Below are 14,974 nucleotides of genomic sequence, written 5' to 3' on the forward strand. Positions count from 1 at the left end.
TCCTCCACCCACTCCTTCGCCTCTTTGCAGTCATTACCCACTGTTTTGTTTTCCTTCTTTCTTTTTTTGTAGAGACGAGGTCTTGCCATTTTGCCCAGGCTGGTCTCAAACTCCTGGACTCAAGCGATCCTCCCACCTCAGTCTCCCAAAGTGCTGGGATTGCAGGTGTGAACCACCGCACCCGGCCTAGTTTTGTTTTCTTTGGTATCCTCTTCCAAAAGCTCAGCATAGTGTTGTACACAGAGAGGACACTGAAGAATTCCCCAGGGGTATCCCTGAAATTTAACAAGTGGTTTCTTCTGAGGGGGAAAAGAGAATTATTTTATTCTTTTTATTTATTTATTTATTTATTTATTTATTTATTTATTTATTTATTTATTCTTAGACGGAGTCTTGCTCTGTCACCCAGGCTGGAGTGCAGTGGCACGATCTCAGCTCAGTGCAAGCTCCGCCTCCAGGGTTCACGCCATTCTCCTGCCTCAGCCTCCCGAGTAGCTGGGACTACAGGCACCCGCCACCGCGCCCGGCTTATTTTTTGTATTTTTAGTAGAGACGGGGTTTCACTGTGTTAGCCAGGATTTTTGTGCCTTTTTATAAGCCTCAATTATTTTCTATTAAATTAAAACATTCCCTAGGACGTCTCTGAGGCCTAGTCTCCTTGGCCCCCACCCCAAATAGTATTTTTTTTTTAAAGGCCTGGGGTTAAGATATATTGGTAACCCCCTCCTAATGCAAGACCTCAGGAACTTAGGCCACTGCCAGAAGGAAATCCAGAAACTCCTCCCATTGGCCCATTTCCAGGAGGCAGAGCTTTCTGTGAGCAGGGAGTGGAGACTTGGCAGCAATGTCCCCCAAAGCACTGTTCCATCAAATAGATCTGAAGGTGAATGAAGCCTCCCGGGGAGTGGGGCAGGCCGACATGAGGCAAGCTTTGCCAACTAATTCCCTTCTATTGGGAAAGTATTGGGCTGCCTGCACCCCTGGAGGGGAGCAGGTGTCAGTGCTGTCTCTAATTATACCACCCAGGGCCGCCTCGGATGCTCCCCACACTGCCCCAGCTCGGCTGACTCTGGCCAGGTCATTCTCCAGATTACAAATGCTCAGCTCAGGAGAGCCCTCCTCCTCTCCACCCTGCTGTGATTCTGAGGCTGGAGAATGCCTTAGTTCTGAGCCCCAAGAGAGAAATGCCCCTCAAGCAGCTGGACCTGAGGCTGATTGGCAGCACTGAGCAGGGCCAGATTCCCCTCTCTACCACTGTCCTCTTCCCAAGCCCAGTGAGCAAGAGGGGAGGCCGCCTGGCCTTCTGGCCAGTCACAGACCCTGGGCACCTGGAGCAAAACATGGAGCCCAGGAGACACACATCTAAGAGCTGCCACAGACACAGGCACGCGGCCTGCCATGGCCAGGTGGCACAGCACCAGACTGTGAGCATCACATGGGGGTCTCAGGCCCCACTCTGCCACTAGCTGTGACTGCCACCAATCTGCTTTGCCTTTCTGGGTTTCAGTGAGCCCCTCTATAAGTAGTTACTTCTCTCACAGGGTTGTGAGGAAGAAGGAAGAAAGCGGATGTGTATTAAAGATTACATTCAGAAGGCACTGTGAATAGTGCTTTGGGTTGCCAGGCCACCTTACAGACAGCTTTATCCAGGTCCTGTCCCACTGTGGAATGCCCTGTCATCTCGTTCCTCAAATGCGTGGAGCTCCTGCTCTCTGCCTGGCAGCGGCAGAGTGCTAGAACTGCTCCCCAGCCAAGCTCATTCATTAATTCAACAGCCCTGCACCGCTCCTGGGCAGGTACCCGGGATTTAGAGATGAATTAGACTCATCACCTGCCCCAAGGGCTCTGGCTAGTGGGGAGACAGATATGTCACTGAGGAAGTGACACAGTAATACGAGACGGAGCTCAGGGAAGCTTCCGGGAGCATCACCAAGTTGGGCAGAGAGGAATGAGCGGGTGGAAAGCCAGAAGTAGGTTGGTGGGGAGTTCTCAGCAAGGAGGAAGTAGGGGCCAAGGGCCTAACAGACAGCAGCAAACTCCCCCTTGGCATCCAGACAAGTCATTCTCTCCCCGAGGGGCAGCAGAGGTCCCAGGAGGGCCACAGGCCAGTGCCCCCAAGCAGACAGGACACACACACACACACACACACACACACACACACACAGTGGCACCTTACAGCTAGACACACACACACACACAGCAGCACCTTACAGCTAGAGACACACACCCACACACAGACACACACAACAGCAGCTCAGAGCCAGAGAGGAAACCAAGTCCGCAGGTAAAAATTATACTTTTATTTGAGTCACCAAGAGAAAGATTCACTTGTGGTTCAAGTCAAATGTTCAGAATCATAACAGGCCAGAAAGGTTTGATCCCGAGCACAAGCCCACGAGGGAGGGGACCAAAACAGACCAAAATGAGACAACAACCCCATATAAAAAGATGAACTGGCGGCTTCACACACTCACACACATACACATACACACAGATGAAATGTTTGGACAGAGGCAAATTTCACGTGGTCATTTCTGTTTCTTTTTAAATACAGGTTTGTAGGGTGGTATTTTGTTTTTTCCAGCTATAAAAAAAGGCCCAAAAGTGCATGTGTGAGGGGGGAAAGGCAGAAATTAAGCAATAAAGTCATTTTCCCTGGAGGGACATGAGAGGGAGAAAACAGGAGGCAGTGCTGGGAGAACGCACTTTCCTCACCACTGGGCTTCTTGTTATTCTTAGTATTGGTCCACAAAAGTTATATTCACATTCTAGCTTTGATGCCTCTTTCCTGGGATTAAATGAGCTGAAAGACCTCTGTGAACTGTAGAGAAGACCAGGGGCTCAGCCCAGCCCAGCCCAGCCCCTCAGGGCTCTGTGCTCTTCTAGGGATGGATGGTTTTGGTAAAGAACAGACGCCCAGCAGCCCCCAGTCACTCAGCACCAGTGTGACAGTCCCTCCTCTCTCTGGGGGTGTGTAAGAAAACGGTCCCTATTTTTAGGACAGGAAGAGTAGAGGGAGGGCCTGCAGCAAGATTCCATGACTGGCTTGCCTTATCTGGGAAGGAGAATTAAGCTGAGTGAAAACAGGCTGCTTCTTGCTGCTCCTCCCTTCCACTCACCACTCTCCCAAACTCAGGTCCTCTAAGGGGATGTGTCCCTGACCTTTGGTCCCCAAATCCACATTGTGCTTTGAGATCAAGAGGAAACAGAATGCACCAGCGCCACCCAAGACTCCCAAGAGATTCTCTGCCTCCCCGAGCCCCTAAATCGCCCAATATAAGATATTCCACTTGCCTCCACCTAGGCTGGGGCCAGAAAGGAAAAGGGATGGGTCAGGCAGGGCCTCCCCACCCACAGTCTTTTCCTCAACCTCTAATTCGGGGCAAACATCCCCAAATCAATTAACAAGCAGTTGACAAAAACACCCATGATGACTGATTGTTGAACAGGCCAATACCTTCAGGTCCTGCCCCTCACCTGTGGGTACAAGTGTGCCAAGGGACAAGAGGCCAATGGCAGGGCCTGGTTGGGCTCAGGATGAAAATAGGATGGGGACTCCCAGAGGGTGGCAAGAAAACCAGAGATGAATCAAGTGAGGCCAGGGTTGTCACAGCCACCCATGAGCAGAGAGCAGGAACTGGATATAGCACCGTCTTTCCCTCCCCATCCCCGAGGCCGTGCTTCCAGTTTTGCAGCCCTGGGACCCTCTTTCTTGCTTCAAGGGAGCTTTATGTAAGTGAGGGGGAGGTCTAGGGGAAGAGCCCCAGAGGGAGACACCCACAGGGTGACACTTCTGCCACCCTATTCTGTAGCCCCAGACAGAGATGGGGAAACATATGCCTGGAGTGACAGAGCCTTCCTCCACCGCTTAGCCCCAGCAGGCTGCAGACCCTATGGCAGCCCCAACTCCACACCAACCTCTTACCTTCCACCCTGCACACTGCAAAGGGCAGATTGGTGGGCTTCCTCCACTCAGAGATGGGGGGAACGAGGAACTTCATTCCAAAGAAAACCTAAGGAACTTCTCTGCCCCAGGAGCCCTCCCCTCTCACTGTGGGTTCTGAGGAAACTCTCAGGGGAAGACAGCTCTTCATACCCTCACATAACCCCACCCACACACAGGCCCAGAGACACCTACAGACACACCCCCTGCCCCATCTCTCACACTCACACTCACACACTTGCGTGTCAGACACCTGCAGACATACATGCTCCTGCCTCCGCACACCAGGTCTTGGAGATTTAGTGGTCCCTGCTGACTTTGTGCAGCTCCAAGTCCACTTGGCATTGGGCTGGGGAGGGGAGGTCATGGAAGGCTCTGAGACATCTTCCCATGAGGAGCAGGGAGGAGCGGCCACCTAACCCAGATCCTGGGGGCTGAGGGAGGCTGAAGACCAAAAGGTCCTGAGGCACCCTTGCCCTACACTTCGGGACCATGGCTTCCAGCCTAGGAGGCAGGCGAGGGTCCCTGGAGACTGGGGGTGGGCGTGGGGAAAGGGGCTGCGGAAGAGAACTCCTTGTTCCCCTCCTTCCGGTAGCTGTCCCTAAAATTAAGAAAGGCAAGAACCTGACCCAAGCTGTGCTTCCTGGGGAGCTCTTTGCCCGCTGCAGGTCTGCGTGGGCAGGAGGGCAAAATCACAGTGTGCGAAGGAACGCGCGGGGAGGGGATGAATTCGCCCCACAGCAGGAACCCCATTCTCCTGTTGTTGCCCCTGAGGAGGGAGGTAGGGAGAGAGACCCCAGGTGGGCAGAGCCCCCTCTTTGAGAAAGAGAGGTAGAGCCCATCCCACTGGTCCCTACACAGCGGCAGAGTCCCCATCGCCATCCCAGGAACCAAGAAGTGGATCCCACTCTGGGGAATGTAGGGAGCCCCTGACCTGGGGTCCTGGCAGTCAGGCTCACCCCAGCCCTGGAATGTGTGGGTATGTGAGGAGCTGGGCAGGAGGATGTGAGGGGAGAGAACAGAGGGGCAGGTGAGGCCCACAGGCCAACAGGTCTCCCATTCCAGCCCTGCCCCACGGGCCTCGCCCTCCCCCAGAGAGGCCCATGCCCGTTCCATCCAGACAGAAAACCAAGAAGTCGATCAAGGGGGAAGCCTGCCAGAGGAGGGAGCCCGCAGAAGTGGCAGAAGAAGGCTTCAGTTGGCAACAGAAGCTGGAAGAGGGGTAGGAATCACAAGCTGTCGCGGGTTTTAAAAAACAGAGACACTGAAGAATGGACGGGTCACGCCCAGGACGGATGCGATGCCGTGGAATGTGCTGAAGACAGATGGGGGCGCTGCGGGTTCAGATGGCCTCCACGTAGTTGGCCGGCAGCATCCCCGTGTCGCCGGTGCGCTCCACCGTCCCGTACATCCAGCCATCGTCGATCTGCTGCACGTTGACGATGGTGTCCCCATCCTGGAAGGAGACCTCGTCCTCGTCGGCGGCGCTGTAGTCATACACCGCGCGGTACCGCTTCTGTGGGGGAAGTGTGGTCAGCCTAGGGCCCTGCATGCTGGCTCACCTGGGTCTGAGCATTTTTTTCTAACTCTCCACGACCCTGGAGCAGAGCCTGGGGGAGCAGTGAACTCAGAAATGGAGCACCAGGCTCTGCTGCAAAGATTCTTAACCTCTGTGTCTTGCTTTCTGAGAGCAATCGATCTTTTACAACCTTTGGCAGCTACTAAGGGCCAGAGGCAGAGCAGGGACCGGGTCACATCAGCTCTGCCCCACCTCCCTGAACAGGACTGCAGTAAGGTCCACCAGCCATGATGACAGAGCAATGTCTAAAAATACGACATGCAGGCCAGGTGCAGTGGCTCACGCCTGTAATGCCAGCACTGTGGGAGGCCAAGGCAGGAGAACTGCTTGAGCCCAGAAGTTTGAAATCAGCCTGGGAAACATAGTAAGACCCCCCAACTCCCTCTTTTTTTTTTTTTTTTTTTGAGATGGAGTCTTGCTTTGTCACCCAAGCTGGAGTGCAATGGTGTGATCTTGGCTCACTGCAACATCCGCCTCCCGGGTTCAAGCGATTCTCCTGCCTCAGCCTCCCAAGCAGCTGGGACTATAGGCATGTACCACCATGCCCGGCTAATTTTTGTACTTTTTTGTAGAGACACGGTTTCACCATGTTGGCTACGATGGTCTCAAACTCCTGGTCTCAAGTGATCCGCTCGCCTCGGCCTCCCAAAGTACTAGCGTGAGCCCATCTCAACAAAAAATAAAAAATTAGTTAGGCTTAGTGGTACATGCCTGTAGTCTCAGCTACTCAGGAGGCTGAGGTGGGAGGATGGCTTCAACCCAGGAGGTTAAGGCTGCAGTGAGCTAGCTGTGATTGCACCACTGCTGCACTCCAGCCTGGGCAGCAGAGCAAGACCCTGTCTCAAAAAAGAAAAAAAAAAAAAACAGAAAAAACATGCCCTGTATGCTATTATTTGTATGATTATAAGCACCAGTAGTTTCTTTTAGAAGCCATGATGAGTCCTGTCCAAGTTCAGGACAAAGATCTTTCCTTGGGAGAAAAATCTTCAGAGGACAGAAGACGTGTCTATCAGGTTCCACCTTCCAAGCCTCAGCCAAAATCTGCCGCTTAAGCCCTAGATCTAGGTAATGTTCAGTAAGGCACACAAAAACCTACAGCGCCACCTACTACCAGGATGGAGTTTAAAAAAAGAAAGAGGAAAAAAAAAAGAAAAATAAATCCTATAGCTATAGACAACATTCTACCTCCCCTGACCTTCACTGCCCTTGACTTGTCTCTGAGGCTCCACAGGACAGTTTGAAACCAACAGGTCTATGGGATAAGAAGTCACACCTCCCATGAAGTAACCTCAGTCTCTCTCATCACCAATTCTGCCTCTATCTTGGGCTGAGCCACTCCCATCCATGCCTATATCCTGCAACAGCCTCCTGACGGTCTCCCTGCTTCTACCCTCAAACCACTGCCTCTTCTCAACACAGCTGCCAGGGTGGTCTTCCAAAAACCTATGTCGCTCTGCACAGATCACAGGTCACAGAGGCCTTCCTGGGGCCCACAAATCCCTGCATAATCGGACCTCCCACCCTCTCCCACTCTAGTCAATTCGGGCTTCCTGCTGCTCCCTGAACTTTCCTAGAATATTCCTGCCTCAGAGCCTTTGCACTTCCTGTCCTCGTTGCACGGCTCACTCCTTCCTTTATCGAGGACTTTGCTCAAATGTCACGTCTTTTTTTTTTTTTTTTTTTTTTTCTAGCTGGAGTTTCGCTCTTGCTGCCCAGGCTGGAGTGCAAATGGCGTGATCTCGGCTCACTGCAACCTCCACCTCCCAGGTTCAAGCAATTCTCCTGCCTCAGCCTCCCGAGTAGCTGGGATTATGAACATGCACCACCATGCCGAGCTAATTTTATATTTTTAGTAGAGACAGGGTTTCACCATGTTGGCCAGGCTGGTTTCGAACTCCTGACCTCAGGTGATCTGCCCACTTTGGCCTCCCAAAGTGCTGGGATTACAGGTGTGAGCCATCGCACCCGGCCAAATGTCTTTTTTTTTTGGAGATAGAGTCTTGCTCTGTCACCCAGGCTGGAGTGCAATGGTGCAATCTTGGCTCACTGCAACCTCTGCCTCTCGGGTTCAAGCAATTCTACTGCCTCAGCCTCCCGAGTAGCTGGGATTACAGATTACAGGCATACACCACCACACCTGGCTAATTTTTGTATTTTTGGTAGACAGGGGGTTTCACCATGTTGGCCAGGCTGATCTCGAACTCCTGACCTCAAGTGACCTGCCCGCCTTGGCCTCCCAAAGTGCTGGGATTACAGGCGTGAGCCACCACCCCCAGCCAAATGTCTTAATCCAGCTGCTTTCTATCCATCCCTCACCCTGCTGTCTTTCTCTTCACAGCGTGTCACCGCTGACCTTATGTTATACACCTATTTTCTTATTGTTTTCTTGTTTGTCCCCCTGACTGGAATGTAAGCCCCCAGAGGGCAGAGAGGTGGCTTTATATTCAGAGATGGACCCTACACATCCAGGACAGACCCATTGAGGAGGGAGGGACTGGCTGGGCTGCCTGGAACCTTATACTTCAGACTAACTCTTGCGCCCACAGTGCCCTGGGCAGTCCTAACATCCCTTTGTTTGTGTGCCCAGAGCATCAGACTCCAGCCAGCCATTATCTCAGGCGATTTTATCTCTCTAAGTATCTGTTCTGCTCCTACGTGAGCTACTTTGAATTCCCAGGCACCCAGCCTGGAGGCGCTGAGCCTGCCAGGAGCTTGGTAAGGGTGGCTCAGCGGCACCCATGGGTGGAGTGAGTGGCAGGACTTACAGAGCCGGGACTTCAGCTCTGAGGGCTCAGGAAGCCTGATCTCACCCCGTTCCTGCTGGGCTTATTCACTTGCTCTAGGCCTGGCTCAGAGTAGGTGAACCAGACGGACGCTGCCAGGGTCCCCAGCCCGGCAGGGGACACAGAGAAGGTGACCAACACAAAGAGCTCTTTTTAGTTGGAAAAAGTGCTCTGAAGGCAGCCAGCGGAGTCGAGTGATGCAAAGCATCAGGGTGATGCGCTTTACACGACATGGCTGCGGAGGCCCCTCAGAGGCAGGGGCAGCCTGAGAGCTGAAGGATGTGGGGGCCATCCTCATGAAGCGAGGAGAGCAGCGCCCAGTGCTGGAAGGCCCCATGCAGAAAGTTGCCTTGTGTGTTCCCAGGTAGCTGGGGTAAGGAAACCCCACCCAAAGCAGGGTGAGCAACCTGCCCATGGTACACCAGGGCTGGAACGCAGGGCCCCAGTCCCAGCCAGCCGCTGCCCACTACGCCAACCAATTTCCTCTCTGCTCACAAGGCTGAGATCCTTATCATCGCACACAACAGAGGGTGGGTGCAAAGGTCAGGAGAATCCATGAGCTGTGTCCAAGCCTTCCCGAAGGACCCCCTGCCTCTGGCCTCTCCCCTCCGGCCAGGGTTACTCACCCCGCCACCACCTGGGGCGCTGCGCTGTATGGAGACTGGGGCTGCAGGCTCCTTGTAGCCACCATAGGACTGGGCCACCGGCTGCTGCTGGGGCTGCTGGTAAACTGGAAGATGGGAGGAGATAGGGCTCGGAAACTGTCCTGCCAAACCCAGCCCCTCCCAGAGCTCCCGAGAAGTCCATACCATGCACTTCCACCCCGCCCCCAACCTGGCTCAAGCCCCACAGCTCAAAGGCTGATGTCCACGTGTGCACATTTGCCTGTGAGTTGTATCCCACGCAGGGGCTCTGAGCCCCATGACCTGGGGGCCTCTCCTTTCAATCCTCTTGGCCCAGTACAGGCCTGACCCTGGTGCTCACGTCCTCGTTCTGGATGAGAATGGAACTTGGGGTCTTGGGAAGCAGTCCTTTCCACGCCTGCATGTGTGCGTGTGTGTGTGTGTGCGTGTGTGTGTGTGTGTGTGTGTGTCTGTCTCTCGCCGACTTCCTCCCCACCCCAGCTGGCCCGGCCTCAGGTCCTCTGGTCCCCTCTTGCACACAAGAGGCAGAATCGCCTGTTGATTAAGAGCAAGGCTCCGGAAGGTGTATCTGTCTGTCTGTCTTCTCCTGGCTTCCTCCCCACCCCACTGGCCTCGCCTCAGGTCGTCTGCACCAACAGGACCCGCACTCACCCGGGGCACTGGTCGGGATGTGGTGAGGCTGCTGCTGCTCCAGGGGCCGCCGGTAGCTGCTGCCGTCCTGCGAATCCCGGCGCTCTGGCTCCATGCCCTCGCCCCCGCTAGGGCCCATGCGGCTCTTCTCAAACTCCTCATGGTATTTTATCTGCAAGGTCAGAAGGCACTAGGTGAAGGGTCCCACTGCAAACCACCCAGTTCCTTCCCGTGACCCTCAAGATCCCAGGATGGGAGAGACTCCCCAAGAGCTTTGGGTACAGAAAGCCAGGTCTCGCTCTGGAAGCACCAGCTGTGTGTCCTTGGACAAGCTACCTAATCTTGCCAAGCCTCAGTTTTCACCTCTGCAAAATGGGACACCAGTCTCCCTCAGACACTGTTGGAGAATGCAATGAAATGACCGATGTAAAAGGACCATGAGAACTGAAGAATCAGACCAAAGTGAGTGGTCCCTTTTCTTTTTTTTTTTTTTTCGAGACGGAGTTTGGCTCTGTCGCCCAGGCTGGAGTGCAATGGTACGATCTCAGCTCACCGCAACCTCCACCTCCAGGGTTCAAGTGATTCTCCTGCCTCAGCCTCCTGGGCAGCTGGGATTACAGGCGCCTGCCACTAGGCCCAGCTAATTTTTTGTATTTTTAGTAGAGACAGGGTTTCATCATGTTGACCAGGCTGGTCTCAAACTCCTGACCTCAGGTGATCCACCCACCTCGGCCTCCCAAAGTGCTGGGATTACAGGCGTGAGCCACCGTGACCGGCCAAGTGGTCACTTTTATATGCCTGCGGCAGGGGCGGGGCTGCTCTGTTTCCGCCTGGGTCCACAGTAACCACAGCAGCAGCCCGTTTCCTGAGCTCTTACTGTGCCAGGGCCGTGCTAGGTGTTTTATGTCACAGGCTCATGTGAGCTCGTCAGCGCCTCTGAGGGGTAGATTGCAGACCCCATGTAACAGGCAAGAAGGAAGCGAAGGGATTGATAAGTGAAGTAAGTGGCCCAAGATCACAGATTCCAGAGCCTTGCTCTTCATCAACAGGTGATTCCACCTCTTGTGTGCAAGATGTCGTGGGTACTACAGCCTAGGACGCTCCGCTGAGAATCCCAGCCTTTAGGGATAAAAACTGCCAGACCCTCCCTGAGGGTGGGACATCCTTCTCGGGTCAGGTTCCAAAAATGAGCAGAGAGGCCCAAAGAAGTCATATCCCTCAGGACCACCCCACTAGGCGGACATGTGAGGCTCCAAGCCTTCAAGTCAGTCTCTTGCCCCCACAGTGCTCTACTGGCTACAGAGTCCCCCACCTTGACCACCACCACCCAGGAGTCTTGAGTTGGGCCTCATGTTGTTTGAGGGCTGTGACTGTGCCTGCCTGGGGCTGGCTGCATTAGCCATCAAGGTCAGGAGGGCAGGGGAGGCAGGTGCCCACCAAGCCAAGCTGGGGAGGGGAGGGAAGCTGCACTCTGCCCAGACCCCTTGGGTGCTATGGTGGAGGACTTGGCCAGTTTGGGGGAACCAGAGCCCCTGCTACCTCCATCAGAGACCTAAGCAGGGTCAGCCAGAGGAAGCCCCACCTCCACTACCAGAAAGAAACCTCAGGGTCAACTGGCCCATTTGTGTCCAGAGCCTCGGCCCCAGCTCAGTCCTCTTAGCCAACTGAGTTAGAGAGAAATGGTCATTCATTCACCTTGTCTTCTTCAGGCTGAGTCCCATGGTGGGAAGAGAACACCGGCCTCGGTGTTCCCTGCTAGATCCAGATCCTGATTGGCCCCAGGCTTCCTCCACCTCCCATCCCCCATGGCACCTTCTCCAGACACAAGCCCTCTCCTCCTCTCAGGTCTGAAAACTGTCCAGATGGCCTTCTGGGGCTGTGCCAGACTCCCAAAGACAGGCCTGCCAAGGTCTCCTGGATCTCAGCCCAAGAGCCAGACCCTGGAGAATCACGGGTGACTCCCTGCGCTTGCGGCACCCTGACCCTGTGGCAACCAGATCCTGCGGCACCCTGGCCCAGCAGCACCCTGGCCCTACCCTGACCCTGTGGCACCCTGGCCCTACTCTGACCCTATGGCACCCTGGCCCTACCCTGACCCTGTGGCACCCTGGCCCTACCCTGACCCTGCGGCACCCTTGCTCCCTCTCTCCTTCCTCCAGCCGCTCCATGCGGCATAAGGCCCACACTTTCACACCTCACGTGCCTGGATCCAGCTGCTCTAGCCCCACCTGGGCCAGCCCAGAACCGGCCCCTGGGCCCATATGGGACAGGGGAAAAGTCAAGGTCCCTATTCCCAGGCACGCATATATCAGGTGGGTTTTGAGGCCTGATATATGTAGTTCTTGAGGCAGCAAGAACTACACCACAAGAAAGGCGGGTGGTGAGGCCGAGCACGGTGGATCACGCCTGTAATCCCAGAACTTTGGGAGGCCAAGGTGGGTGGGTCACTTGAGGTCAGGAGTTCGAGACCAGCCTGGCCAACTTGGTGAAACCCTGTCTCTACTAAAACTACAAAAATTAGCTGGGTGTGGTGACGGGCGCCTATAATCCCAGCTACGCGGGAGGCTGAGGCAAAAGGATAGCTTGAACCTGGGAGGCAGAGGTTGCGGTGAGCCAAGATCATGCCACTATACTCCAGCCTGGGTGACAGAGTGAGACTCCGTGACTCTGTCTCAAAATGAAAAAAAAAAGACAAGTCATAAAGCCTCACATACATATCTCATTGTCTCAAATGGGAAAAGACCTCCAGGTGAGCCTATTTATGGGGGAGGGAGCCAGACTGACCACGCCCAACCCCACTAGGAAGGGCACCAGGGCACTCCCAGACACGGGGCCCATGCCCTGTTCTCAGATCCCTAAGACAAGGCCAGAAGTGACTCTCCCAGCCCACTCCCTCAGCAGCACCCTGTCCCCTGGCTGGGGTGGTGGGGGAAGACAAGGGAAGGAGATACCAGCCAGCAGCCCTAGTTGATAAACTTCATGCATATCAGCTCGCCGAATCCTCCCCACAAGTCTCTGAGGTAGTCAATGTCATATCCCGATATCCAGAGAGGCTAAGGGACCTGCCCAAGGTCATCTGGACACATGGTGGTAGGGAGGGAAGGGATTAAGGTCAACCTGGAGGCAGCCCACCCTCGCCACTCAAGGGCAGTCCAGGCTTCTCTCATCCTTCAAGGTCCATCTCGGCACCTCATCCTCGGGACGCTGGCCCTGGCTCCAGGCTGAACCCAGGGCTTCCATAGCACCTGGGACTGGGCTGTGCTGTTGGCGGGTGGTGTCCCCCACCCCCACTGGATGGAAGCTCCTGGAAGGTAGTGAAGGAGCCAGTTATTCTGATGCAGGGGTCTCCCACAGCACTGCACACCCCAGGCCTCAGGACTGGCTGAAGAGAACAGAACAGGATCCTGGAGACCCTTGAGCTTTGCTTCTTAACATGTGGTCTCCGGGCCGGGTGCGGTGGCTCACACCTGTAATCCCAGCACTTTGGGAGGCTGAGGCTGGCGGATCACCTGAGGTCAGGAGTTTGAAACCAGCCTGGCCAACATGGTGAAATGCCGTCTCTACTGAAAATACAAAAATTAGCTGGGCATGATGGCAGGCACCTGGATCCCAGCTCAGAAGGCTGAGGCACGAGAATTGCTTGAACCTCGGAGGCGGAGGTCGCAGTGAGCCAAGATCACGCCCTTGCACTGCATCCTGGGCAACAGAGTGAGACTCTGTTTAAATTTAAAAAAAAAAAAAAAAAAAGTGGTCTCCAGACTACCTGTGTCTGACTCAACTGGGCTCCTTGTTAGAATGCGGGTTCTGAGGCCTTCCAGAAAATCTACAAAATCAGGGCTGGGGTTCTGGAATATGCATTTTGGAAAAAAGCTCCCCAGGTAAGTCTGAAGCAGGCTTCAAATCTGAGAACGGGTGGTCTAGAGCAGAAGCTGGGAATCTATGGTCCATGGACCAAATCCAGCCCACAGCCGGCTGCTAAGAACGGGTTCCACATTCTTTAATGCTTGGCAGGGGGCGGTGGAGGGGGGGAAGAAGAACCAAAAGAGGAATAATATTTCATGACACATGAAATTTCTCTGAAATTCAAATTTCAGCCTCCAGAAATAAAGTTTTATTGGAACACAGCCACACCCACTCAATTACCTCTTATCTGTGGCTGCTTTCACAGCAGAACTGCAGAACTGAGCTGCTGCCACAGAGGCCATATGGCCACAAAGCCTGAGATACCTCCTACCTGGCCCTTTACAGAAAAAACTTAGTGACCCTTGTTTGCCAAAATATTCTGACGGCATACTCCTATTGGTTAAATGTATTTTAGCACAATCTTCCTGAATTATGTGTATTTTATAAGTTACATGGAAGTTATCACTTGACAAATATAGAATGTATATTGTAAAACTTGCACCAAAGAATGAATTGTGAAAGTATGAGATGGCCAGGTGCGGTGGCTCACACCTTTAATCCCAGCACTTTGGGAGGCCAAGGTTGGCAGATTGCTTGAAGTCAGGAGTTCAAGACTAGCCTGGCCAACACAGTGAAACCCTGTCTCTACTGAAAATACAAAACTTAATCAGGCATGGTGGTGGGCACCTGTAATCCCAGCTACTTGGGAAGCCGAGTCATGAGAATCACTTGAACCCAGGAGACGGAGATTGCAGTGAGCCGAGATCGAGCCACTGTACTCCAGCCTGGGCGACAGAGTGAGTCCATCTCAAAACGAACGAATGAATGAATGAATGAATGAGATGAAAAAGAACCAGAACCAGGAGTTAGAGTTTTCTTCCTGTAGGAACATGCTGCCTGTCCCACACCTTGATGACCCCTAGTGGGCTCTATCCTCTTCACTTTTCTTTCTTTTTTTTTTTTGAGATGGAGTCTCGCTCTGTCGCCCAGGCTGGAGTGCAGTGACACAGTCTCGGCTTACTGCACCCTCTGCCTCCCGGGTTCAAGTGATGCTCCTGCCTCAGCCTCCTGAGTAGCTGGGATTACAGGCAACTGCCACCACGCCCGGCTAATTTTTGTATTTTTAGTAGAGACGGGCTTTTACCATGTTGGCCAGGCTGGTCTTGAACTTCTTGACCTTGTGATCTGCCCACCTCGGCCTCCCAAAGTGCTGGGATTACAGCCGTGAGCCACCGTGCCCAGCCTCCTCTTCACTTTCCAGAGAGGAAACTGGTGGGGATGGGTACAACCATAGAAAGGTGTGAGGGCTCAGGGTTTGAGTGCTCCATGAGGATGGGGGAGGAAGCGGGACATAGAGTGAAGAGAGTGACAGCTCTCCCCCACCCTCAGGGAAAACTCAGAAAGCAGGACACCAGGACAAGGAGAGAAACTGGTCCTTCCCAGACGGGCTCAGGCCTGCAGGAATTTCCTCCAGGCCCTGGCAGGCACCTAG

General features: G+C 54.0%; 1 protein-coding gene across 2 annotated transcripts in view; it reads right to left on the reverse strand.

Moving 5' to 3' along the window:
- Positions 1–2,280: 2,280 nt before the first annotated feature.
- LASP1 (LIM and SH3 protein 1) overlaps positions 2,281–14,974 on the reverse strand; it is a 52,294-nt gene continuing 39,600 nt past the window's right edge. For both annotated transcript variants that reach the window (XM_003809839.5, XM_008962134.3), the window contains 3 exons: positions 9,601–9,751; positions 8,932–9,035; positions 2,281–5,459 (listed from right to left, as the gene is read on the reverse strand). In XM_003809839.5, the coding sequence (XP_003809887.1) occupies positions 5,286–5,459; positions 8,932–9,035; positions 9,601–9,751 (429 nt within the window). In that variant the 3' untranslated portion in view covers positions 2,281–5,285. The remainder of the gene's footprint in view (positions 5,460–8,931; positions 9,036–9,600; positions 9,752–14,974) is intronic.

Source organism: Pan paniscus, chromosome 19 (genome assembly GCF_029289425.2).
Source record: "Pan paniscus chromosome 19, NHGRI_mPanPan1-v2.0_pri, whole genome shotgun sequence".
In the NCBI taxonomy this organism is placed as follows: Eukaryota; Metazoa; Chordata; class Mammalia; order Primates; family Hominidae; genus Pan; species Pan paniscus.